Genomic DNA, 25,479 nt, shown 5'->3' with positions numbered 1-25,479 from the left:
CGTGCCAGCTCATCTCTCGATAAAGGAGTTAAATAAATGTTAGACAGAAGGGACAGGTGAATCAGCAGGCAAAGGGAGGGAACTAGAGAGATAGGGAAAGCAAAGCAACCTGGCCCTGACTTTCCCCCCAAGGCCTTGGAGGTGATTTGGGGATTTTCCATTTCATTAGCTTTACAAGGGGTAATTCCCAGCATCATTCTCATGAACAGACCCACCCTGAGCTCCCTCTCACCCCTTCACATCCAACAGCGGTGTTCCACTACAGCTGCACCACTACACAGGAAAGCCAGGCTGTATTAGTATCTAATTTAGTAACAGGCAGCTGATACTGAACTGCCCACAGAGAAAAAAAAGAACTGATACACAGAAACAAGCAGTAATTTTTGTTTTGAAAGGGAAAAGCAAAATGGATGCCAAAACTTACAAAAGATGTGAATTTGAAAGCCCTGGGTTCTCCCTTGCAAAGGGAGAATTGTGAACTGCCCTTGCTCCTGAAGAGAACCAGCCACCCATTCATCCCTGCTTCCCACTCTAGAGGGTGGTGTTGTTCCCGGGCAAAAAGGCTCTGATGCTTTGGGAGAGGTGGGGATCAGAGGACTGTCCCATAGGCACAGAAATCTACTCGGTACAGTGAGTTCATTAGAAACATGCACACACGCAGGCAGGAGTTTATTAGTCCACATTTACCATACCAAAAAAACAAAAATCCCCCAAAATAGGGGTAGGTTCCCAGTTCTGCCTGCTCATAAACTAACAGTGCTGAGGATACTAAACATGCCGTGTGCACTCTGACTGGAGTGCAGGGCAGGAGCTGAATGTGCATTTGCAGCTGAGCTTCCAACCTCTCACATATGAAAGGGCTGTGTACCTTTAGCCACGAGGCAGTCAGGAGCCCTCAGCTGCCTCCGAGACACATCCAAGGTCAGAGCAGCTGCAGCAGTTTTAATGTGTGCAAGAGGGAGGCTGGCTCAGCAGATGCTAAGTACTGGCAGCACAGCCAGTCCTCCAGTTCAACGCTCCGCTCCGTGTCCACGGCCCTCTCTGCAAACTTCATCATGAGCAGGGCACGCTTCATGTCCACCCAGTTCTGCAGCACCTGGCGCAGGGTTTCCTCATGGCTGAGGGGCTGCTCCACGAGGTCTTTTCGGGGCCCCCAAAGCAGACACTGCAGCATCCGCTTGGCCTCGGTGATCCGCACACGCTTGATGGGATCTGCTTCCAGTAGTAGGTGGGCCAGCTGCTGGAGTCCCCGGGAGTAGATGGACAGGCTGGGTAGAGCAGGGAGGTCCTCAGGGCTGTACTCCTGCTCCCTGAGGTGCATCTTCTCCTCAAAGGGGTTGGGCTGGTGCAGCAGTTCGTAGATGAGAATACCAGTCTGAAACTCATCAAACTTCTTGTACTGAGAAGCTGATACGATCTCTGGGGCCAGCCGGGCCTGGCTCTTCTTCAGCTTGGAGTCTCCAGTTCCAGTCTTCTGTTTAGCTTTCAAAAAATTGCTGATGATGAGGCGGGGTAAGTGTTTGTCATCTTTGGCTTTCACACAGCTCATGGGGGGCTTGCAGGGCACAAGCAGGAGGTTCTCCAGGCACAGGTCACGATGGATGATGCCATGCTCTTTGAGATGCTCCAAGCCGTTGCAGAGCTGGAGGAGCAGGAAGCAAACGCGACGTTCGTACAGCTCCGGCTTGGCTTGGTGGAGCATCACCGAGTCCCTCACGAAGTCGGCGGTGGTCTGGCTCGGCACCTCGCGGGTGATGACCACCACACAGTCGTGCTCGCTGGCAGTGCGGGAGGGGTGGAAGCCATCTCCAGGCAGGCTTTTCCCCACATCTGAGGCCAGCAGCATGCTGGAGGGGACGGAGGCCACAAAATGCCCACAGTCCTGCTGGATGTTGAAGTGAACTGGCACTGCAGGGCTGCAGTATGAAGCAGCTACCTTGGACTCCTGGGTTTTACAAATCTGTGAAGAGAGACCAAAAGAAAAGTCTCATCAGCCAGTGACAGCGACAGGGCAGAGACCAGAAGGTGAGAGGTGGGATGCTAAGCTGTGATTTGCAGATGCTCCAGAAGACAACAGCAGAAGCAGGTCTGTGCATTGGTCCCTTAAGCACTTTAAAATATCTCCTGATTTGAGGATTGTTTTTGTCCTGCAACAGCCCAACCTTAGCCACCAGATGTCCGGGTTGCATTTCTGGGTGCGCTTCCTTTGCCAGACAATGCCCAGTAACTGCAGGAAAGGAGGACAGTAGTCCTACCATGAATAACTTCTGAAGATTTTGTTTCACTGCCAACAGAAGCAACATATCTTTTACATCACAGATATCATTGAGATAAAACTCCTGCAAGCCAAGAGACATTCCTGGAGGGAGAAAAGCAGAGCTTGTGGCAGAAGACATGCTGCCTCCATCTCTGGAGACAGTTAACACTCCTGGATGAGGCCCAATTCAATGTGAGGTCACTGTGAGCAACAGTGCTTTTTTGTGGTGAGGCGTGGACAGAAGCCGCCACCACTTTCTTGCCAACTGATCCTACTCTGGTCCCAAGCCCTGGAGCCACTTTCACATCCTCCTCAACTCCATTCCACTTTTGTGTGTCAGCAACTGCTCTCAAGCTCTTGATCAATGGCTGAGGGAAACCAGCAATAAGCTGTACTCCTCGGCACAGGCAAAAAAAAAAACAACACCAAAGAGAAAATGGGAGCTTACAACAGGCCTAGAAAGAAGTGAAAGTGCAGCAAACTCTAGGGAGAAAAATGCATTTTATAATCCAGATTCTCTTTAACCTACATGACTTCTATCTTCATTTTCTTCCCTATTTTAGCTTTATTCTGCATTAGAGACTCAAAGACAGATTTATTATAGGAGTATCCATTAGCTTATGGGGCCTTCTGGCATTTCTATTATACTTTTTTCCCCTTTATTTAGCGATGTGTTTATATGTCATCCACAGGAGAAAGCAACAGGCTGAAACTGAAGCATAAAAGGTTTCAAAGCCTGGAGCATGCCAGTGCCAGTCACAGCATGCGTGCAAAACCGGACGAGAAATCAATTTCGCCTCTGAGTTAAAATATTCACAAGAATAGAGAGGAGCTGAAGAAGAGGGCTGCTTTTGTATTCCACTAGCAAGGGTTTGAATCTAGGCATTTACAGATATTTCACTCAGATGAGACAAAACTGTGGAGATGGGGCATTTCAAATCCCTATTGTCCTCTCTTTTCTTAACAAAAATACCCTGCCCTGGCTTATTTGTGGAAAGACAAGCTTTGGAGAGCTAGGCAGAATGCAGATGAATGCAGTGGGACCCAGGATGATGCAGGAAGTCCCCAAATGCAGAGCAGGCCTTCCAGCCCTCTGGCTAACAAACCTGCTTGTTCCTCTCCCAAAGGAAAGTCATGTAAGGCATAGGAAAAGGGGGGGAAATTCCTGGCAAGAGAGAAGTCTCTGGAAGAACAACTACAGCCAAACAAATACAGGGAAATCTTCCCCATCCAGCCATTCTTCTTGACTTTGGCTGCACCAGAGGCATCCTCCCTGCTGAAAGCTCCAAGCAGGAGCCTGGGCTGGCTTAGTCACACACCTCTAGTGGAGAAAGAAGCCAAGGCATGGAGCATATCTTGGCTTAATTCCTCTAAAGCCATTTCCAAACTGTTTCATACATAATCATGTCTGTCTGTGCACAGCTCAGACTCTGGCTTCTGCTTCTCAATAGGCTCCTTGGCTCAAGTCTCATCTTCTGCCCATTTTGAGCTCTCCAAGTCTAATTTTAACTTCAGGTCTGTGATCTCTTTCATGTCAAAAAATCTATACCAGAAGCCAGGAGGGGCAGCTAGGGATCAGCCAACTGAATTGTTACACAATTATTCATTCCCTACTTTGGCTGCCAAAGGGATGGTGGCACACAGGAATCGTATCCATGCACATGGATAAACACATACACAACATCACTATGCTGGCACAGAGTATGGCCTTGTTGCAGTGGCTTTGACTTTGTTAAGGTGTTCTGCAGTGTACCTAAGGCACAGAGTAAGCCCACTTCACACAAGGGACACGGGTGCAGTCCTGTCAAGAGGCTGAAATGTGCTGTTTCTGCCTTGGCAGGAATTCATGCACTACAGCCACAGAGCTGAGCTACTGAACCCCACCTAGCACGGCAGGCAAAAGCAAAGGTGTGGGTGTGCCACAGGGAACTGCAGATTGAAAAGGAGCACAACAGTTCTTAAGCTTCAGGAAGAAAGTTGTGATTTATTTAGGTATAACACACAAGAAAAGCTGCCTCTCTGAGTGCTGGACTAAGGGTATTGGTGCAAGATCCCGTCTAATTTGATTCTGGTTATTTACAGACCCCCTGTTGGGTTGACCATACTTCCTTTAGGATATGAACTGGCTTTTAAGCTACCACTTAACTAGAACATCCCTTAGGGATGTTTTAAAACATTCTAAAACAACCCTTAGAGTTCATAATGGTGGAAACTATTCAGCAGAGATTTTTTTTTCTTTTTTATTCCTTCCTTAATGCATCTCTGACAGCGCTTTTTTGGGAATTACTTTAGGCTTTGAAAACAACCTGAGGAATAAGCAGCAGTGAGATGTCCCCAGTGTTAAGTCAGAAGGGAAATTAAAACCTCTGTATTCAAGTAGCAACATCGATCAAGAACCCAAAATCCACAGGATGTCCATGGAACCAGTTGGATAAGCTTACTTATCCAGGTTTCAAAGAGCTGAACTATTGCACCTCAAGTTTCCATTTCAAGACATGTATTCCATGGAGTTACAGGAAAATATTTCAGACCTGACCTTACACAGCATGTCTGGGTCAGCCTCGCATTGTTTAATTGGGATCTGCAAAATCTTACTGTCTGTAGTTTCAAGATCATATAAGCACTCAGTATCTGGGTCAGAGCTTCCACTTAAAAGGCAGGCAGAGGCAAAAATGCTGTCTTTTGAGCAGCCTTTCATCAGCTGGTGTCATCAGAGGCGAATGCCTCTGAGTTTACAACAGAGTATTTGCACAAAGATGTTTTCAGAGAGAGAAAATGGCTGGGTTTCAGACCCCTTCAGCAATAAACTAAATCTGACTGGCATTTGTTACAATGAAAACTCCTTCTCCAAATCAACCTTCGCAAGCAGTAAGGGGAAAGGGGCAATTTTGGAAGGGGTTTTGCTTGTCTAACTTCACCAGTGAGAAATACAAGCAGAGAAAACAAGACATTGTATGAGACACCATGTGCTGCTAGTGCACACATCTCCACCTAGAAGATGGAGATGAGCCAGGACACCTGCTGGCTGTGGACTTACCTTCACAGCATAGGTAGTAGAAGGGTCCTTGGAGCAAGTGGCACAGTAATAAATGGCGTCCCCCGAGTCGCAGCAGGGCTTGTTGCACGTCAGCTTGAAGAGCGACCAGTTGTTCTCGCTGAAGTGCAGCTCGTTCTTCTGCTCCCGCATGAAGCAGTCCTCGCACTTGGCGACCAGGCGGCGCAGGGACTCGGCGTACAGGGCCCCCAGCTTGCTGTACACCCCCTCCTTACTGTCGATGTTGCTCAGGAGGTTGTGGAGGCTGGAGGCCGAGGACACCTGGCTGGACACACTGAGCTGCGAGGAGGAGAGGGACTGGAGGTTTCTGCTGGGCCCGCAAGCCCCTGTGCTCTTACCAGTGCTTGAGCCCCAGTAGCTGTTTCCTTTGGAGCTTTTCTCCAGGGACTCGGAGGAGGAGAAGACACCAGGGTGGCCCCCCAGGCTGGCTGGGTGGATGAAGGGAGGCTCCTCTCGGAGGCACATATTGCTCTCAGAATGGCTGACATTCAGCCTGGGGCTGGCAGCACCAGCTGCTTTGCCTGAAGATGCCTGTCCCCCAAAAAAGCCATCTGGAGAAGACACAGTTCTGATCACTGTCTTCTTCTGGGGCAGAGGGGGCGGGCAGCTGGGGGCAGAGGAGGGACCATCCTCAGTGGCGACGGGAAGGAAAGGGACAGAGGGAAACACTTGGCTGTCAGCTGGAGGGGGTGAGTGGTTCGGCTCAGATGAGTGTCCTAGGAGATAGCAACACACAAGAAGATGCCATGAGTGACCCTTGCAGGCTGAGAGCACAGGTCCTTCTTCATATCCCTGCCACCCCCAGGGCCCTGGCTGGGAAGAAAAGCAGCAAGCAAAGTCAAGTTACATCTGAACCCAGTTCATAGTCTTCAGCTATTCACAACTGCAAAGTTTCACTGGAGGGGTCAGGAATTTAATACAGTTTAATAGAGCAGGTTTGCAAAGCAGGCTGCAACCAGCCATCCAGAGAAATGCACTTCCCCACCCTTGAAACCACTCCCCTATGAACTGCATATACAGTAGTAAAAAGGTAGTAGAGGGTAAATATTTAAGCTGTGATGTCATCCACTGGGAGGTAAGAATGAAGCACTTGATACAAGGACAATCTTTTAAACACAGCCCCTCTCACCTGGGAGCTGCCACCCAGTGCTTCGGCAGCAGGGCACGATAAGGAGAGAGTGACTCATGGCACACAGCTCCAGCCCTCTGGCTGCACTGGAGCACTCCAAGTACATGGAACCTTTCTCTCTGCTTCACACTGGGGAAGGGCTGCTGAGCAAGCCTGGGACTTTGGCAATTTCCATCTTGCTGAAAAAAATCTGGCCTTCCCCCCACGGCCTGTTTTCCAGCTTATTCTTTGCAGAGAGGGCAGGCTGGCCCTACTACATAGCACTAAACCCCAAGCAGCTCCACATGCCAACTGCACATGGATCGGGTTGGGATGGCTGGCTCATTTTGGGCAGCCATAGCAGCTGCTTTCCTACCCAAGCCAGACTGGAGATGGGTAATAAACTTACATGCCATGAAAGAAGTGGGACATTAAAAAAAGGTGATCTGATATTGAAATAAAAAGCAATAATTTCAGGTCATAGAAACAGAACACATGAGGAGTGGAGGGGAAATTAAAAGAACAGAGACAATAATTCAAGGGAATTTATCTATGCCACTTGAATGAGAAACTGGACTCTGCTAACAACTCGCATGCAAGTGTAAACCTTGAAAGGTGAAAGGTGGGGTTTTGCTCCAAGCAAATAGCAAATAGTTTAGCAGATAGCAGGATCTATTGCTTTCTTTAAATCTATCTTCCAAAGCTGAAGAGTGGTAGCAAACGATCCTTTCTCCTCACAAAGCTGCTGCTGAGGGTTCAGCTGCCAGCAGGCACTTCCTCACAGCGGCTTTCTGCCTGCTCCAGAGGAATGCCCTGGGGCACTTTCCGTGCCAGCCCGCAGAAGGCACTTGTCTCCTCACAGCCCAAGTGACTCACCAGCAATCACGTACAACTTCCAAGTGCAGGGACTCAGGTCCCTGAGCTCCCAGCCTGTCCTGGCGTGTCACTTGCAGGTTTGCACCAGCTGTGCTACAGCAGCAATCCCTGTTAGCTGTTCCACCACCTGAGGCCACATGAGGTGAGGGCACATTCCCTTGTTCTCAGCTACCAGAGCGGATGCTGGCACCATCTGGCCCTATCGCTCCTCACCAGACTGTGGTAGCACTGGTCAATTTTCATTTGTCTCCTCCAGTGCCAAGGCTCTCTGTATGCACCTCCTGTAATCTATCCCATCACACCAACATCACCAAGAGATACCTCAGGAATGAGCAGCACTGATTTCAGCTTCTGCAGGTTTGTCTTCCATGCCAAGCTGTTTCAACAGCCCATTTCTGACAATATGCTCAGAAACAGCTCTGTAGGAAATGTGAATCAGCACATGTCTCTTTTGCCCCAGTGCTTGGGTGCCAAGCTATCTGACTCCTGTTGGACCCTTGCCCCAGGTGTGTGCCTGTATTGTACACCCAGTTGCCCAGCAAGTGACTGCTCTCCAGTTTCAGCTAAGAAATACCTGCCTTAACAATTAAGATTCATGCCCCAAGCTTTAGTGAAAACCCACACATCTGCATCATACTCTAATGGGTCCACAGGAAAGATTCTCTCTATTAAAACCTTGCCATAAGCTACAGGCAGGGATCATTCAGCATGGCACCTCTTGTGACTTCCATCCATGGGGCTTTGACAGAGGATAGAGCCAAGAGAAATTCTTCAGTGTGCAGTCCATGAGTACCTCACCAGAGGCATCTCTGCCAGGACATGCAGCTGAATCCCTGTTTCAAGAGACAAGATTTACTTGAGAGAGTCTTAGGAAACAAATGTCAGCACCGGAATCTTTGGCAACCAGTCCACATGCCTTGCCCACAAATGCAAAACTGGTCTTAAGGTTTTTTTTATATGCTGCTGAGCTCTGCCCCAAGCAGAGAGTAGTGAATTAACCTCTTTCACAGCTCTCCTAACAGTGCTTTGCACCTTCAGCATGGAGTCCTTCTGTGTGTCAAGGGCTTAAAAGCTCCCCTCCACTTCATATTTTAACATCTGACAGCATAGCAAATTAATTTGAGCTCACCTCACTCAGTGACTGACTGCACAGCTTCTTGCTTGCATCAGCAAGACAAACTGCATTTGAGTGTTCATTTAAAAACTCATCTTTCCCATGATGAGTTTAAACAGTTGCTTCTGTTAGTGAAGGCAGAGAAATCCTCTTGTTCCTATCATTTTTGACAGCAAAATGCTTCTGTGCCTAGCAAGTAAAGATCCAACATATGTGAGTTTTTCTTACCCCTGTACAATTTCCTGGCAAGGTCTCACTTTCAGACTCCAAGTTAGTGGTGGAAAAACAGAGTTTCCAGAGCTCTGGCTCTTAATTTTATTGCTGCACGTTGTTGCTCTTGGAAAGACAGAACTTCCACTACTTGAAAGTTGCTCTTGCTAAGGAAATACTTTCTGAGCTGCTGAACACGTTAGTGCATGTCTAAGTTACACACTGATGAAAAAAAGTGACTTCATAGTAAGTATTTTTTAATCTCAGTTAAACGAGTGCAGGCAGATTTTTTCCCCTTAAGAAATAACTGGGAACACAATGCGAGGGAGAGATCATGTCTAGCACAAAATTCCTTCTGGTACTCCTCAAATCTATGTAGGACTTCCTATTGCAGGGCTTCTTGTGACATCGTGAAATGCATGAAGCACAAGCAGGATGGTTTTTATATGGAGATTTTATCTAGACCAGAGGACATCTACAGGGTGAATGATACTGGCACTTGCTGAATGAAAGAGGAAAAAGTCTGTGATGTTGGTCTGACTCTGCCACATTCATCTGAAGTGCATCAAGAGGCAGAAGGATAGGAGAAGTGGGAAGATGAAGGGTCAGTGGGGGAGCTGGGGACTGCACCCTCGTGACCCCTGGCCTGAGGATGCTGTCCCAGCAGTGGGTCTCAGGTACAATGCTACCTCTCCCCCAGGTCACTTACTGCCATCGCTGCCGGTCTGCGTGTCCGAGTCGAGGCTGTCGCTGGAGCCGGCCGTGAAGCTGACGTGGCCGCTCCTGAAGGGTGGGCTGAGGCTCTCTGCAGAGCTGTTGCTGACTCTCTCCAACTCAGTGTTACTTGGGTTCATTTTCAGAGCGTGCCTAGAGAGAGTGAAAGAGAAGTCAGGAGACAGATGGCAAAAGGATACCCTGCCTGCACTTGTGCATGGAGATTCAAGCTGAGAGCAGCCTTAGTTTGGTCTCTGCCTATCCATACACTGCACAGTCTGTTATCACACCAAACTACCTCATTCCTGTACACTTTTCTTCTTTCTCCAGTACCTGGGGAATTGCATCCCACAGACTCTGAGCAGGTTATAGGCTTGCAGTCCCCAAGCCAAACCAGCTGTGCTTGAGCAGAGAGGGAAAGCCGGTGAGCCAGGAGCATTCAGCCAAAGTCTGCACTTCCTTTGCCTAGAACATGTGAGGTCCTGGACCACATCCTATATTGGCCACGGCCACTCAGAAGTGGGGACCCACCAGTGTTTGCCTTCAACAAAGTTCTCAAAGGAAGGAAGTAGCATCACTCCTCCCATTTTACAGAAGGCAAGTCAAGGCTGGGTGCGTGAGCCCCATTCCTGCATGACAGAGGCATAGGTAGCAGAAGAGTCCATCATCTTCAACCATGCATCACAGTTAACAACCAACACTTACAAAAGAAGAAGCATCTCTGCAGAAAACATGAGTCTGCCAAGCTCAGAACCTACCACACGGTTTTTAATGTAAGACCTGCAGTTTTCCATGCAGCTTCCACCTAAAAAAATAAATAAACTAACCATAAACTGGGCTTATAACCTGCTAGGTCATGGTTTAAGTGACCAGTTTAGGCAAGCAGGATTTTTTGCTAAGATAAAGAATTTCCCCTGCATTTTCTTCATGTTTCTGCCTTGGAAAACAACAGAAACTGTTGAAATCAGGCAGCACAGAAGAACAGAAACACTCTTAGCATTGGTACAGTTCCCACTCTGTCAGCCAGAACACAAAGGTTATCAGTCCACATTTTTTAAATAAAACTGCCAATCTGCTGATAAAATTCAACACATTGATTAAGAATGTAAAAAGGTTAGGAGCAGACTCGTACAGAAGTAAAAGGACTTCCAGCAGCTATCTTGCTGGAAGGTATCCGGTGTTTCCTAATCAGACGGCTGAATGGCTGCTGAGAAAGACAAACAAAAGACAGGCACGACCGTTTTCTTGTGGCACCCTGGTCACATGCATGGGACCCCTCCTCATCCAAAACTCCCAAGCACAGCAGACACAGACTTTTATTTGAAGATTGAGAAATGTTTCATTCCCAATCCAGACAAAGCACTTACTCTTGTGTCCACACCACCACATGGAGAGCAGAGTGTATGAGAAGCCCGGAAGAAACTTCTGCCAGACTTCCTCATTTGCCTGAGCAGCCTTGGTCTAAAAATACTCAAGGGCTGATGAAAATAAGGCAGTAAAAACCACTTCAGGTATACTTCAGCAGAGACACTGGTCTTCCACCAGTGATGAATTTATCACAGCAAGCCTCTTGGGGAAAATTTACAAAACTTCACAATGCACCACACAAGTCACAGTTTAAAAAATGAGAGAGGGAGAAAGAGAGAGAGAGACACACAGAGAGTTTGAGGGGTTTAGGTCTGTTATGACTAATGCTGTTGAAAGCAACCGACTGCACTTAATTTTTTTTTTTTTTTTTTTTACTATAAAGATGCAACTTTATCCTATAACTTTCTTAGATGCTTAACATTTAGTAATTTGAGTGGAAAAACGCAAGGGTGCACACCCATGCTGGTACACTGCCTGACCCGGCAAGAATCAAAGAAGCATTTGAATCCATCAGAAAAGAAGATTTAGCAAGACATCCTGTCTTGATTCACAGAGATGAGATGTTTTCTAACACATTCCTTCCCCCAGCCCCCCCGAAACCTCGGTGCATTTCTGTTTCTTTCCCATCACTAAACACAAACTCACGGAGCTGCCTTACCATTCCCGCACTCAGAGAGAGATGAGACTTTGCTCGGCGCGGTCCAAGGTCCGCCGTGCACGGCCACACCTATTCCTCCTCCGAGCAACCTGGGCGCAGCGCGGGCCGGCCAGAGCCGTGCTGCCTGCTGCCCTTGCTGTGCTCAGCATGGGTGAAGTCAGATGCAGAGAGAGCCCCGTTTCCTCCCCGCAGCGCCGTGACTGATGTAAAGCGCAGTTCCTGAACAGGCGCACCGAAATAGAAATTGTTTGCCGCTTAAACGACATCCTGCTCTTGTTTCAGATGTTACAGCCGGGCCAGCTAATACCTCCTGGAATTACCTCTGCCTTACATCTCCCTCTTTTCCTATGAGCTGCTTGAAGCCCAGGGTGCAGCCTGCACAGATCAAAATTCAGTAGAATTACTACTGAAAACTTGATAGGGTCAAACTCTCCCATTTCAGTAAAATTCCACCCCAAGAGCTGAACAGCTCATCGCTGCAACAGCCTGTGGGACCCTGATTTACAGCTACCCCAAACATCCCCTGCTTTGCATGTATTCCTTCCACCTCACCTGAGTACAAGGGCATAGGTGGCTTTTTCTGTCTTGCCCTTTTCACCCACCAAAGGATATTGGAAATTACCAAAGGATGCTGGAAAATCAAGAGCACAATGCATCTAAAACCCAAAGAAAGCACTGGGTTTGTGCCCTGCAGCACTGACTTGTAAACATCTGTGGGCTACACTCCTCATCAGAAAGATTTAACAGTAGTTAATTTACATCAATTTAAAAATGCCTGCTCAGCACCTAAAACACAACCAGCAACCTCAAGAGCAGCACCAGAGCCGTCATTGTGTGCCTGTGCATAAAGAACAGGTCATCAGAGTCAGCTCTCCCAATTGAATAACCTAAACCCACAGGATTTCACAGATTTTCAGCTCTCAAACTATTCTGGTAGCTTTAAATACACTTCAGTTACTCAACATCCTCCATGCAACAGCCTGGCATATTCAGGCAACCCTTCCAGTTCCCTATTTCCAAGCTTTCCCTTCATAAACAATTACATCCAGCTGACTTTCCACATGATTCTCACAGTCCTGCCTAAAACAATTCAAGATTGAAAAGAGTGGTCTTGTAAAAAAGCACACCAAAACAAAACACCACTCACCCACCCCCCCCCCCACACCCACAGTCTGGAGTTCCCTTAACACTGAAAAGGGACCAGGCTGATTTCCCTTGTCTCAGGTTGCGCCTCTAGCCAGGGCCTGCTTCATCTTTCCTGTGTCTGTTTGACCAGTAGCCATGTGTATAATTTCACATTTCTCCACAGATCAGACCTAATGCTGCCGTGGGACTCCAGCATCACCAACTGCATGCTTTGCACTTCTCAGAGAGACAGTGGAGATGGCCCCAAAGCTTGGCTCCCCTAACTGCAGAAGACCCACACGCCTTGGATATTGCTTCAGGAATCCCTGGACTTTGGACATACCTTCCTCTTGAATTTCTTGTCTGAGATTTGACACGGAGATCTGGTTACTTTCCACAAGTGCAATGGGCAGGTTTTGAGAGGAGGAGGCCCCTCAGGCAAAAAAGCTGCCAGGCTCCTGCTCGCTCCTTTCCTGCAGCCACCCCACGGGCAGCCTGCTGGCAGCGCTGGGGGATGTGCAAGGCACCTCTGCCCTGCACAGAGCCACGGTCACTCTGCAGTGCCATCACGGGGCTCTCCCAGCCTTGCTGGGCCAGCAGGAGGGGGACACTGCTCCTCAGCACAGATGACAGGACTGAACAGATAACAGAGATGCTGAGCTTTATAAATCATGTGAGAGAGGAACGAGGAGAGGAGAACAGAGAACACGCACAGATCACCACACAGCAAACTGCACTCCAGGAGGTGTTTGGTGATAATGTCAACAAGACACCCCCTCCCAGTATAAAATAATGGAACTAATGCACAGAAGAGAGAAAAGCCAGACTGCGTTACAGCACCAAACATAACATATGGCTAGGCATAATTATTACACAAGAGGAAGCACCATTGTACCATATGCTTGTCTATCACGAAACGTGAATAATTATATCTTCCACCTCTTGCCACTTGCTGTTTCTTCCCGCATCTTCCCCTGGTTGCAGAGGGAAATTAAAATCCAGCATACAGGAGCTTACAACATTTGAAGCTTAGATTTGTACTTATCCTTCTGCTATCAGCTGGCAAATGTGGAGAAACCAAAACTGAGGTAAGGAAAAGAAAGGATTTTGAAGAACTGGCTTTGTTCAGAGGGATACGCTGCTCCTCCCTGTACTAGAAGGGTTTTATGTAGCACGGGTTAAGTAGAAACAAGGGTTTGGAGTCTGGAGATGCACAGGAAAATTCAGATAGGGTACAGAATTAAGATGGTATGTGGGTCGAAAATTAAATCACTGCATACTCTAATGTGATGAAGAAGGTAAAGAATGTCATTTCAATTTCCAACTCTGTACTTTTTTAAGTGGTAAGACAGGAAACACACAGAAGAGTGAATTACTTTAATTTTGAAAGAAACAAACTCTCCTAAAAGATAAGCTGATAGATCACAATCTTTTCAGCCAGCCCATTTTGTCACTGGGGTACACCCTGACACTGAACTCCAAGGAGAAATGGGTGCCTCAGGAATGGTAAGAAAAGAGGAATATTCTGCCTCAGATACAGCTGCTGCTCCGTCACAGACTGATTCCTGGCAAGAACACACAGCACAGCCCCACCAGCCAGCACCACCTCCCCAGTGAGGAACAAACCTGGCTCTTTTCCTGGCGATCCTATTCCCAACACCTGGCTCTTCTCGTGTGATCCAATTCCCAGCATTGCAGCTTTTCTGTAACACTCCTGTGCTCTGCTCCCTCCGGCAGCAAGCAGTGGCAGCAGCACCGGAACAGGCAATCTTGGCACTCCTCAGGCTCTTTCTCCCTGGCTGTGCTCAGCAATGACAGGTGTGGGGAAGTGCTGTGCTGCACCTTTGCTACCCCATGCCAGCGCACTCAGCAAATTTCAGAAGCTTTTTTTGCCACTGTCTTTTGAAGGTGGCATTAATTGTGATGAAAGGAGCTCAAGATGCAAAACAGCAATACTGTTTTCTTTCTTTAAGAGGCACACAAAATAAATTAGCCATCAAGGTTTTGGAGGCTAGAAGAAACCACGAGGATCTTTTAAGTCTGATCCGCTGCATAAGAGAGACATAAATTTCAGCAAAGATTAATTCCTCGTGCCAAGAAACTGAAAGCCATACTAGAGTGTTTTACACCAAAGAACCTTTAAATCATCATTGCACGTACATGTCCTGGGGATCCTAGTTTCCCTGGTGAGCTCCTTCTCTAGCCAACTACCTTCCCAGCTTTTGGAAGAAGACCAGCCCCCATCTTCCCTTTCCAGCCTTTTCCCCCTTGTAATTATACTTATTTGTCATTCTGTTTCTTATCTTTCTTATTTCTTATCTGTCATTCTAGACCAAGCAAACATCAAATATCTGTAATCTTTCAAAGCAGAAAAAGAGGATTGTACGAAGAAACAGTTGCAAGAGATCCAGAGTAGCTTTATATAGGATCAAAACCAGGCACATATTCATTTTCCTTTTTTTGTAACAACTTTTAAACCCCCTCGAAATTGCTCCTTCTGCCATCCTAACTTCCAAACCAGAGCTTCCTCAGTCTCTGGAAGGAATTTACCCTGTAAAAAAATGTTTCCCCTTTAATTGTTAAAGCCAAGATGAACAAAAACAAAATCTACAGACTCATTTTTTCTTTCTCTGCTTTTTAACTATTCAAACACACATGCAAGTTTTCCTTAAAATAAGCAATTAAATTTCATTTGGAAAGTCAAACAGGTAAACTTAATTTTCCAGCATGAAATCAAATGCCTTGCTGCAGGTTGAGATGTAGAAGGAAAAAGGACAGTTGCATGCCTTTCCTGCAGCTGAGATGAACCCTGATCTGCCAAGCCCCCAGCCCCAAGCCTGTGCCACAACCAGGTCTACACTGGCTTCACCTCCACCCCTCAAAGGAGCTTTTGCAGCTGAGCCACCAGGGAATGTCCTGGGCTGAGGCGCTCTCTGTGTGAGGAGAACATAAGCCTAACAGAAGGATCAGTGGTTCTTCCATCAGGGACAAGCACACGTTCACAGGCGGCCCAGCACTAGGAGAGCATGGATGTGCCTCAGAGTCATCTTTGTGATTCTGCTTCTTCAGGTATTTGGCTGCAGCCCAGGACGAACAGAGGGGGTGTTCCTGCAGCACCAGGCCATGGCCCGAAGCTGCAGCAACTGCCCAGGGTGACACAATGCCACCACGGTGATTTCACCAGCTGTGCATGCAGCTAGCCCTCCCACCACCCTGGTTCCTGCATTGACATGCTCAGAGCAGCCACAGTTTTGCTTGAGACAAAACCCAAGCACCCTCAAAGCAAAGAAACAAAGCAGGGCTTGCAAAACCTGAGTCTGATCAGATCACTCCTTACTGCTCCTCAGCTGGCTGGGCTCCCTGGGCTCCAGCTTCCATAGCTGGAGGCAGGACTAAGCTCTTTTGAGTAAGGTGCCCCAGGGCTCAGCTACAGGCATCAAGGCCCTTGGGAGACAAATACCTGTAGCACAACCTTCCCTGCAGCCACACAGGGTAACCAACACCTCCCTCAGCCACCTGGCAGGGTTTACAGCGCTACCAGAGATCCAAGCCATGGATGCCACATGTTCCCTCACCTCAGTGTCCCTGCCTGCTTTCACATAGGCTTTCTGGCACACAGATGCTTTCATCAGGATGACTCAAAAGCAACTGTTAGAACTGGCACAGCCCAATCTCACCAGAAGCATGAAATAGCCCCTCAAAGAGGCAGAAAACGCTCCACACTCCTCTGGTGACAAAACACCACACAGAGGACAAGAGCAAATACATCTGTGTGCTCATTTGCTTGTGGACCTTTGGTTTCCTCTGACTCCAGCAGGCATGTGGCATCACAGCAGGAAGCCCAGCATTAAGGAGAACTAAAGCCACTTTTTCATCTCTTCCTTTCCCTTCAGAAACCTCATTTGTTCATCTCTTGGCCAATTTAAAACACTAGTTCTCAGGGTTAGCCAATCCCAAAACACACTGAAAATTCACAGTCCCAACCTTGAGGTCAGTGATGCCTACACATAAGCTTGACCATGGACCCCAAGGCCAAGTACTCCTCCAAACACCCATCCCTTCTTCTCTTGACTTTTAAATCAAGGAGCCAGACTCAAATCTGTTGTGCAATGCACAGTTGCAGGCAGCAAAACTGCCACACACAATAAAGCAAATATGGGACATCTGCAAAAGGCAAAAGTATACTTCCCTGGTATATTCAGACAATATAATTAATGGAGAGAAAAACAAATTTTCCTCCCCCATTTGACCTTTGTTTTATTTTTTTTTCCCTTTTTTCCTTTTTTTTTTTGTTATTTTTTTGTTTGGTGATGCACACAGCTGCAGATACTAAATGCACACTAAGTATTGTAAGCCTGTTTTTTTTAGTTGCTTAGCAGGGCTATTTCCTTCCCAGATGGATAGCTCTCCTCCCTCACTTTTGTTTGGGACCTGCAGTTGCCCTGCCTGCAAACCTGACTTGCAGGAAAGCGGAGAGCAGAAGGTTGCCTGAAGCCAGGTGGCTCCCACACATAACAAGCCCACGTAGGGCAAGCTCCAATTACCTGCTTGCAGGCAAGGAGCCCTCCCTGGGAAACTGCAGCTTTGAGAGTTCACCTTGAAAGCAGAAAGTCATCAGAGCCAAACTGAAAATGTTGATTTTGGAGGCCATTAGCATCAAGAAAAGGTGCTCAGTCCCACCTACAAAAGAAGACTGCAACCAGGTTTTCTACGCTATTCAACATCAAGGAACTGTCAAGACAGAATGCAGCTGACCTGGGAAACACCAGCCATCCCAAGCATGGACCTTTTTCTCACTTGCATATTGGGACTTAAAGCCAAATCTTGCAGCCCTGAAGGGCTTTTACAAGTGCATGTGACATTCAAACCAAGACTTACAAAGATCAGACAGCTTTTCAGAGTAAAAAGATAAATAGCTTTTCAACTGTGCAGTCACCCCCCATGATCCTGAAAGCCCACCTTTGGACAGAAAAGGAGGAAAAAAGAATGGGAAGCACCTCCTAGTCAATGAACTCCTGCAGCAACCATCCCAATTGCAAAGGATTAATAGACCACCATGCACACACTCACGAGGCTGTACCTAGACTGCTTTTTTGGCGGCGGCGGCGGCGGCGGTGCAAACTCCACACCATTGCTCCTGTCTTTAGGGAAATCAAAGGAGAAAGAAGAAGACTTGGTCATTCCAGTCTGGCTCTCCAGTATCGGGCTGTCATCCACAAAGTCAGCACCAGCTCTTCCACTCTCAGCTCCTACTGTCCATGGGTGGTTTGAGATCTCCTGCTCCTCCTCCTGCTCCTCCTCCTCCTCGATTCGGCCCTGCTTGCTCCATGTTGGGTTATAGTATTTCTGTCTCCTGTCATAGGATGAGGCTGCCAGGCCTCTACTGGACTCCTCCACAGAAACCCCATTCCCATGAGTGCAGGGGGAAGGGGTCACCCCAAAGGCACCTGTGTCAGTACAGCTCCTCAGCGGCAGCTGAGCACCAGCTCCATCGTGGCTGTTGTCATCACCAAACCTTCCCATGTGGGAGCTCACTGGGGGCACACGGCTCCCCTCACTGCCTGGCTGGCTGTTTTTGGACATCTTTGGGGGGATGGCTGGACTCTCAGTAAGTGAGGTCTTGACAGGAGCTGCCAGATGAAATCTTGTGCTGTTTTCACATCCAGATGCTTGAAAAATCTGTCCAGACTCAATAGCAGGTGATGAAGTCCCAAAATCAGGGTGGGAAGTGGGGCTGATACATGGCCACTGAACTCCTACCGCTGAGTCAGGGCTGCTGAGGAATATTGTCTTGTGATCATCCTCAGTGCGTGCTGTCATTATAGTTATCTTTGCTGCCACCTGGCCAGTGGAGTCCTGGTGTTCCTTCTCACCTCCCAGAGCCCAGCCACCATCCCGCCACAACCCATCAGCTTTCTCCTTGGCAGTGCCGTAGGCCAGCTTCTCTGCTTTTGCCTGGCTGCCAACAGCCTTCAGCTGTGCCTTCCTCCTCTTGGTGCTCTCGGCATAGATGGGATCACCATGGGCTGGCTCAGTGAGGCGAGGGCGCTGTGGCTCCACCAGAGCCTGCTGAGGGGTGCTTGAACCCTCAGTGCAGGACCCTCCAGCGACAGAGGGCTCTCCAGGGAGAGGTAACTCCTCATCCTCCCGGGACACAGCAAGGGCAGCCACCTTGCAGCTCCCCGTGGTCTCAGGGAGGGTGGCAGGCTCAGTGTGGAGAGCCAGGTTTTTCCTGTCTGAACACAGGGCATAGGGAAGAGGATCACTCTGGTCTTTCGTGATGCAAAAGGCCACGTTCACAGCTCTGCACTCCTCTTCGCTGAATTTGACTGCCCGGCCACTTGGCCTTGGAATCTCAGGAGCATCCCGCTGCCTCCACCCGCTGGGAGTGTGACTCTCCTTCTCACACTGTGCAGCCTTTTCCTCTGAGCAACATGGCTCCCATGGGAGAGGGTGCTCTTTGTGGCAGTTCGTGATTGAACAGTACTCGCCCCCTTCGCTTTCCAAGACGGAGGAGATGTGACCACAGTCATGCCCCAAAGGGAGTGCTGCTCCTTCTCTGGTTTGGGAAGAAGTGTTTCTGCTGGAGTTGGTGGTGCTTCTGTCCTCCAAGGCAGATGGATTAGGGCAGGGGACCTGATGAGGCAGGGCAAACTTGTCCTTAACTCTGTTGTCCTGCTTGCCCACCTCACCCACAAGTACCAGGCTGTGGATGGAGACGTTTCTCTCCACTCGACTCTCCAGGCCACGCAGACCCACCATGGAGTAGCTGGGAGGACAGCAAGACAAGCAGTCGCTGGGCTGGTTGTGAAGGAAAGGCTTTCTCACACCACCATTGCTAAAATTGTCAAGGCAGATGCGCTGTGCTTCTCCTGATTTCAGGAGGAGTTGCTTGCCAGAAATCACGCCCCAACTGACCTGCATGGGTCAAAGAGACAAATTCCCTGTCAGAACATGCATATGCAAAAGGAAAGACAAATAAAATTTAAGCAAACCCACAAACTGGAAAAACAAAAGCCCAGCTCTGCAGAACAGCACTCTGGAATTCACCATCTATTTTGCTGTGCTCACCTCACCACTAATTTCCACAAACCTTTCCAGGTAAAACTACACTTGTCATATTTCCTGAACCATTTGTAATCCTTGCATTACCAACAATGGCAATGCACTGGAATAAGACATTCTCCTTTCTCTTCCTATGGGTTTGCTGCCAGAAACATGTCCAACCTGTCATCCTGTCTGTGAATCACTGTGCAATTAAAGATTCAGAGAGCGAAAGAATATTTGCACCTCTCTCTGCTTATTTTCATTTCATTTCACACTGCTCCAGAGTGTGTGACTCCAGAACACAGACACAGACTATCATGGGTTATCCTGGGATAGCAGCTTGGCCATGCTCAGAAGTAGGGATTGAGGAGCAGGCATGCCAAATCTGCACGCACAAATCTAACACCACCAACAATGGCAGCTCGAACTCGTGTGCCCTTCACCCCTTAGAAGAAAAGAAAGGTACAGCAGTGGGAGGCTAAGAGAGCTGGTGAGCCCTGACTATCCTCTGGGCCATGGGGAAACAGGAGCACACCTATGCCACAGGCAGTGGGGCAGCAGCCTGTGCGTCACTCTGCTGAGGCACTGCTGGTATCAACTGGTCAGGGTGAGGAGATACACCCACAGGGCATTACTGCTCTGGCAAAGATTGGCAGGAAGAAGTAGGAAGGCAGGGCACTTTCTTCCTCACCCACAAAGACCACAGATCCAGTCAGCACTGACTGCAACCAGACAAGACATCTTTTCAGTAAAACTTCCCAGAAAAATAACCCGCATCCTCATTTTAAACCGGGAGTTCCTAAACAAACAATGTATTTTTAAGCTCCTCTGCACATAGCTTGTGAGCAGTTCATCCAGCTTCACCCAAAGATACAGTGAGAAACCAATATATAGCTTAAAAACCTGAGTCAAGACCAGAAGGAAAAACAAAGGGAAGGAAGCGTTTGTAACAGATATTCCTAGCACTCTGAGGATAGGTAAGTAACGGGAAGTCATGCTTTGACTGGATTAATCATTACCTGTGACAGATCTGCATTCATATTCACATCCGCCCACGCGTCAGAAACATCCGAGTTTATCATTGTTGGCTTCACAGCAATTGTTGGCTTTGAGAAGGGGGAAGTAGTTATACCTTCGTCTTCCAACACGAGGCTCTCGGGCTTGGTCCCAGCTCCATCCGGGAGCACGCCACAAGCTCCCACGTCTGGGGGTGTTTGCAGCCGATGGGAACTCTTCGGGTTGAAGCAGTTTTTGCAGGAGCCGGGCTTCCAAACGTGTTCCACAAAGTCACTGCACGCAGACATCTTCAAATCCTCGTGGGTCAGACTGAGAGCCCACTGCGTCTCCTGCACTGCCCTCCACTGCTCATTTTGCATTTGCTCCCCGAGCCACTCGAAAGCATCACCTAGACATCTGGAAAAGCACAACACTGTCTGATTAGCTTGATTATGCCCCCAGACTGGAAGATTTTTAATAGGACAGATGATAATTACACTTACTCTGCCTTCATCACAAAGGCATATTGTTTAAAAGGCTTTTTTCACAGCTTAGCTAAAGCCCACACAATCACTTGAAAAGTCTCAACTTCTAAGCATAGCTCTGTAATAGAGAAGACATCAAGCGAGCAGCATTCCTATGTGATTTAATTCCCTGCTTAATCAGCATGTATAACCAGCCTCATGCAAGGTTTAGATCAAGGGTAAAGAAAAGGGGTCTTGGAAATAGCTGTTCACAGCCCCACAAGCAGAGGAAAAATTTCTTCTCCGAAGTGGCATCCTCTCTCAGGAAAATAAAAAGGCCTGGAGACACAAGGACCAGAATTAGAGACTGTGTAACCAAGGGGACCAACAACAACCTTCCTTCACCCAGAAGCACCACTGTGATTACTGCCGTGGTACACAAAGGCTTCTCTCCCACCCAGTGAAAGGCAATCAGCAGGGCTGGGGCTGGCACTGATTTGAGCAAGTGTCTGGCAGAATGCTCTTATCTCGTTTGCCAAGAGCCACAAATAACAGTGTCAGCTCGCTGAAACGATTCATTGTCTGCAAGGGGAGAAACGTTTTGCTCTTGGATTACTTACAGTCAAGGATTCCTTCCCATCTTCCTTCCCCATGAGGGAAATGCCCCAGGAACAAGACATTCCTGCTGCATTCCTGTGTCCCTGTCCCCACCACCCCCCTCCTGACCAGGTCTGATTGCACTCTAGCCAGTAGCTAGATACCTGGAACTAAGAACTTTGGAGATACTTCCGAGGAGGACTCCTGCAAAACTCAGCGGATTAGGAAAGATCAGACAGAGAACGCAGCCGGCTGCTATGGGTGTCAGGACACACAATTTCCGCACGTGGCTCTATAGAGTCTTTCCTCGTCTAAACAAGTTTAGGTCATCATCCCCCGGCCAACTGATCCCCAGGCAAACTGAGGGCCCTTTCCTGAGGGTCTCCAAGTGAACAGGCACTTTTACACTCCAATCCTGGCAGCACATGAGCAAAATTTACCAGCCTGATCCTTAAGCACTTCCTCCACGCAGGCACAGTGGAACACCACCAGAGCTAAACCAGCTTGCAGTGCAGTAAAGATTCTTGCCTCTGGGCTCAGAGATGCCCTGGCCAGTCCCTCTAACAGCCACCCACACTACACGGCATAAAGACAGACAACTAATGACAGCCTGGGTGGGACAAAGTGACGCAGAACAGAGCCACTGACCTGCAAGCATCACCGAATTCAAGTGCCATCTATGGGAAGGGAGTCTTTGATCGGCTAAACCATTAGCACCTGCAGACTCCTTCTGTCTGGCAGGCTAATAAATTAGGATCTGTTTCTTGGAAAAGCAGGAAAAAAGGAGAATATCGGTGGGATTCACTAATCAGATTGCGTGTCTCTTTTTAGGGAAGACACTGCTCTAGACAGGCTTTTTCATGGACTTCATAGAGTCTGAATTAACCAAAGGGCAGCGAATCACTCTCAGGCATATTCCACCACCTTCAGTGAGGTTAATGGTATTTGCAGGGAAAACAGCTTTAAAAATATTTTATCCTTTGTTTCCTTTTAGATCTAGCACGCAGTGTCCAGCATTACCCAAAGTTGAACAAGTGTCCTGATGAGAGCCAGCAAATTAAAAAGAAAAATCAAAGGAAGGGAAGCTGGCACCGAAGCCAGAAAAAACTCTTCACTTCTGGTTTAATATTCGGCGCTGCCAGATGCCTGTTAAAGACCAGGGTTTCCCTGTCTCCAGCCGCCGTTTCTCGCTACCCAGATCCCGGGGCGGGCCCGTGTCCGCACGCCGGCTGGGCACCAGGGACCCACCCGCACCAACCCACGCGGCGCCAAGCGGGGAAACAGGCCGGGATCGGCGGGGGATAAGGGACCGAAAGCCAGGACCTGGCTCTGTCCCCAGGCAAGCCGAAAGCCAGGAGCTGGGTCTGAGGCATTCCCGAAGCCCCTGTGCGTCCCGGGGCACCGGCGAGGACCCGATGTAACGGCTACCTGTTCCCTAGGACAGAGATTCCAGGCTGCGGCGCAAGGATGCTCCGGCGCAAAGAAAAGCCCCAAACCCCCAGCCCAAGTAGCTCTGGCTGCCAGACGGACCCTCAGAGGCGTCGGGCGCCCACCAGGACCGGGAAAAGTTTACCGGGCAGAGCCCGCCGGGGCTCCCGGGGAGGGCGGCGATGCCGGTCCGGACCGGAGCGCTCCCCGAGCTGGCTACAGACCCCCGAGCCGGCCCTCCGCCCGCATGCTCGGTGGGCAGCGGCACAGCCCCACCGCCCCGGCCCCCGGGCAGCCCCGCCCCGGCCCCGAGTGGCGGCGCCGGGGTCCCTCCCAGCCCGGCTTTGTCCCGGGAGGCGGAGGCCCGGTGCCCGCCCCGGCAGCAGCTCCCCGCTCACCAGGCTCCCGCGGCGGCGGCGAGCTCCGCTCGGCTCCGCGCTGGGGCACGGCGTGGGCACGGCCCGGCACGGGCGGGAGCGGCGCCCCCCGCACAAAGCGCTCTGCCCGCTCCGCACAAAGCGCTCTGCCCGCGCCCCGCCAGGCGAACGCGGCTCGCAGCCGCATCCCCACAGCACCCCCGCCCCGGCAGCGCTCCCGCAGACAGGCTCTGTCTCAGGGACATCCCCGCGGGCATCAGCCCCCGGGCATGCAGACACCCACACACCCAGCGCCGATCCCACAGGGTCCTGCGCACGAACCCACCCCGCACCCCGACACCAGCCTTGAAGACGGTAGTGATCCAGCTGGAAGGCACTGGGAGCCAGAGAGTGGGCTCACTCATCTTCACTCATCAGCTTTCCAGACAACGACATGGTGAAGTTTGTCTCGAAGGGATGCTGTGGAAGGGAGAGAAGTTTCAGTAGCTGAAATCAGGATTTGACCTTACTGTGCAAAAATTGCAAACAGCATCTTAGGAAAATCTCAAACCTCTGCTGGTGTGGGAGGCTGGGTTTCATTAAAAGGGAACAGGATGAGATTTTGTTCACTGTAGTGTCTGAGCTATGCTTTAGGGCAGGCTAGAAAAGGAGTAGTCTTCACTTAACCGGGTACTTGTTCTGTGGTGTGTAGTTTTGAGCATCTAAATTCTTCGAAACTAGGGAAAACCAAAACAGTTCTCCCCGTGCCCTGGTCAGGGCCTTAGTTTAGTTCCTTGCTTAAGTCACTGCTCCTTTAGTGCAACAAAGCATTCCTGGTCTCATACATAACAGTGGATTAAAAAGGCAAATAGGCTTGCATAATGTAGAATCCAAGCCCCAAATAACAAAACAGAAACTGGAGATATACACAGCACTTATAGAAAAAAAATATTTCTCAGGAACTAAACATCCCAGTAAATTCTTCCCCTTCAGGGAATTTTGGCAGTAGCACAGTTTGCAAACATCCCGGCTGGCTGGTCTTATGCAGTTGTGGCTGTCTGCTCATGTTCTCTCTCTCCTTTATTGATCAGTTATTAAAGCAGTCGAGAGACCCCAGAACTCCTCCACTTAATTTGCTGTATTGCCATGAAGACATCTGCTTAACAACCTCCCGATTCTTCTTTCAAGCAAGCCACTCACAATCAAATTGCTGTGTCTTTTCGTGTGCGGGATCCCAGTGCCAGCACACCCAGTCGTATGAGTAAATTATCTCTCAGAAATGCCTTCACCATGACAGAAACCTCTCTCCTAGCACAGATCAGCTCATCTGTGGGAGGGGAAAATGAGCTGGGAAAACAAATGGCCCAAATTTCTGACATTTTCTCTATTTTAGAAAGTTTGAAGGAAAGAACCCAGCTCTAACCAGCAGAGATGAGGTTGTGGCTGCATGGCTGGCTAATCCTGGAGGGTGGTAAACTTCTTCAAATTCAAGTATCTGAATTTCATACCTGAAACTTTAAAAAGGGCCTCCACTCTTTTCGATAAGAGCACTATAATTTTCTCAGCCAGCCTTCTTAGTGAATAGTCTAGGTCAGCTTTGAGAAGAAAAACCAGATTTAAAATTCATGCTATGTTCACACTGGAACAGCACTGAACTGAGTGAATTCTCCTGAGATGTTTACTCCAAGTAGGAAATCTTTTCCCATACCAGAGGCCTTGGGATTACAGGATAATTAAAGTTTCTTTTTTCTAATGAAGTCAGCCTGTTAATGCCCAGAGATTTCAGTAGAAATTTGAACAACCTCTAGTTTTTATAAAATAATTATTCTGTGAGGTCTGAGACCAAGCATGATGGATTTTACGTGTGTGTAAAGTCACGTGGTTTCCCCAGTACAGTATTCATCATTGTCCAGTTTTGGTGTTTTCTCAATGTCCAAGAAAACTGGCAGAAAGGAAGCCCTCTCAAGTGGAAAGCAGTACACAATGCCTGCTAAAACATGACTACATATCCTAGCCAGCCATATGTCTCCCAATGTATTGTTTTCCAGAACACTGTCACACAACCAACGAGGCACATGGCTCAGAGCAGCCCTGACAGCACAAAGG

General features: G+C 48.8%; 1 protein-coding gene across 1 annotated transcript; it reads right to left on the bottom strand.

Moving 5' to 3' along the window:
* Positions 1–641: 641 nt before the first annotated feature.
* PRAG1 (PEAK1 related, kinase-activating pseudokinase 1) lies at positions 642–20,908 on the bottom strand. Its single transcript, XM_041479962.1, has 5 exons — positions 20,552–20,908; positions 17,566–19,403; positions 9,330–9,487; positions 5,295–6,028; positions 642–1,960 (listed from the first exon to the last, which is right to left on the bottom strand). The coding sequence occupies exons 1-5, from the start codon at positions 20,906–20,908 to the stop codon at positions 923–925; spliced, it is 4,125 nt and encodes a 1,374-aa protein (XP_041335896.1). The 3' UTR covers positions 642–922.
* Positions 20,909–25,479: the final 4,571 nt, after the last annotated feature.

This window comes from Pyrgilauda ruficollis, unplaced genomic scaffold (genome assembly GCF_017590135.1).
Source record: "Pyrgilauda ruficollis isolate IOZ18807 unplaced genomic scaffold, ASM1759013v1 scaffold5, whole genome shotgun sequence".
NCBI lineage: Eukaryota > Metazoa > Chordata > Aves > Passeriformes > Passeridae > Pyrgilauda > Pyrgilauda ruficollis.
Note: the sequence above shows the minus strand (reverse complement) of the source record. Positions and strands in the feature narration are given on the sequence as shown.

What these genes read in the sequence shown, in the direction of transcription:
- PRAG1 (XM_041479962.1), bottom strand. Translation starts at nt 20,908, where the DNA reads ATGCAAAATGAGCAGTGGAGGGCAGTGCAGGAGACGCAGTGGGCTCTC. An exon ending in CCGCCAAAAAAGCAGTCTAG is followed by an intron (nt 9,488 to 17,565) that starts GTACAGCCTCGT and finishes CACTCTCTCTAG; the next exon opens with GCACGCTCTGAAAATGAACC. An exon ending in GCAGACCGGCAGCGATGGCA is followed by an intron (nt 6,029 to 9,329) that starts GTAAGTGACCTG and finishes GCTATCTCCTAG; the next exon opens with GACACTCATCTGAGCCGAAC.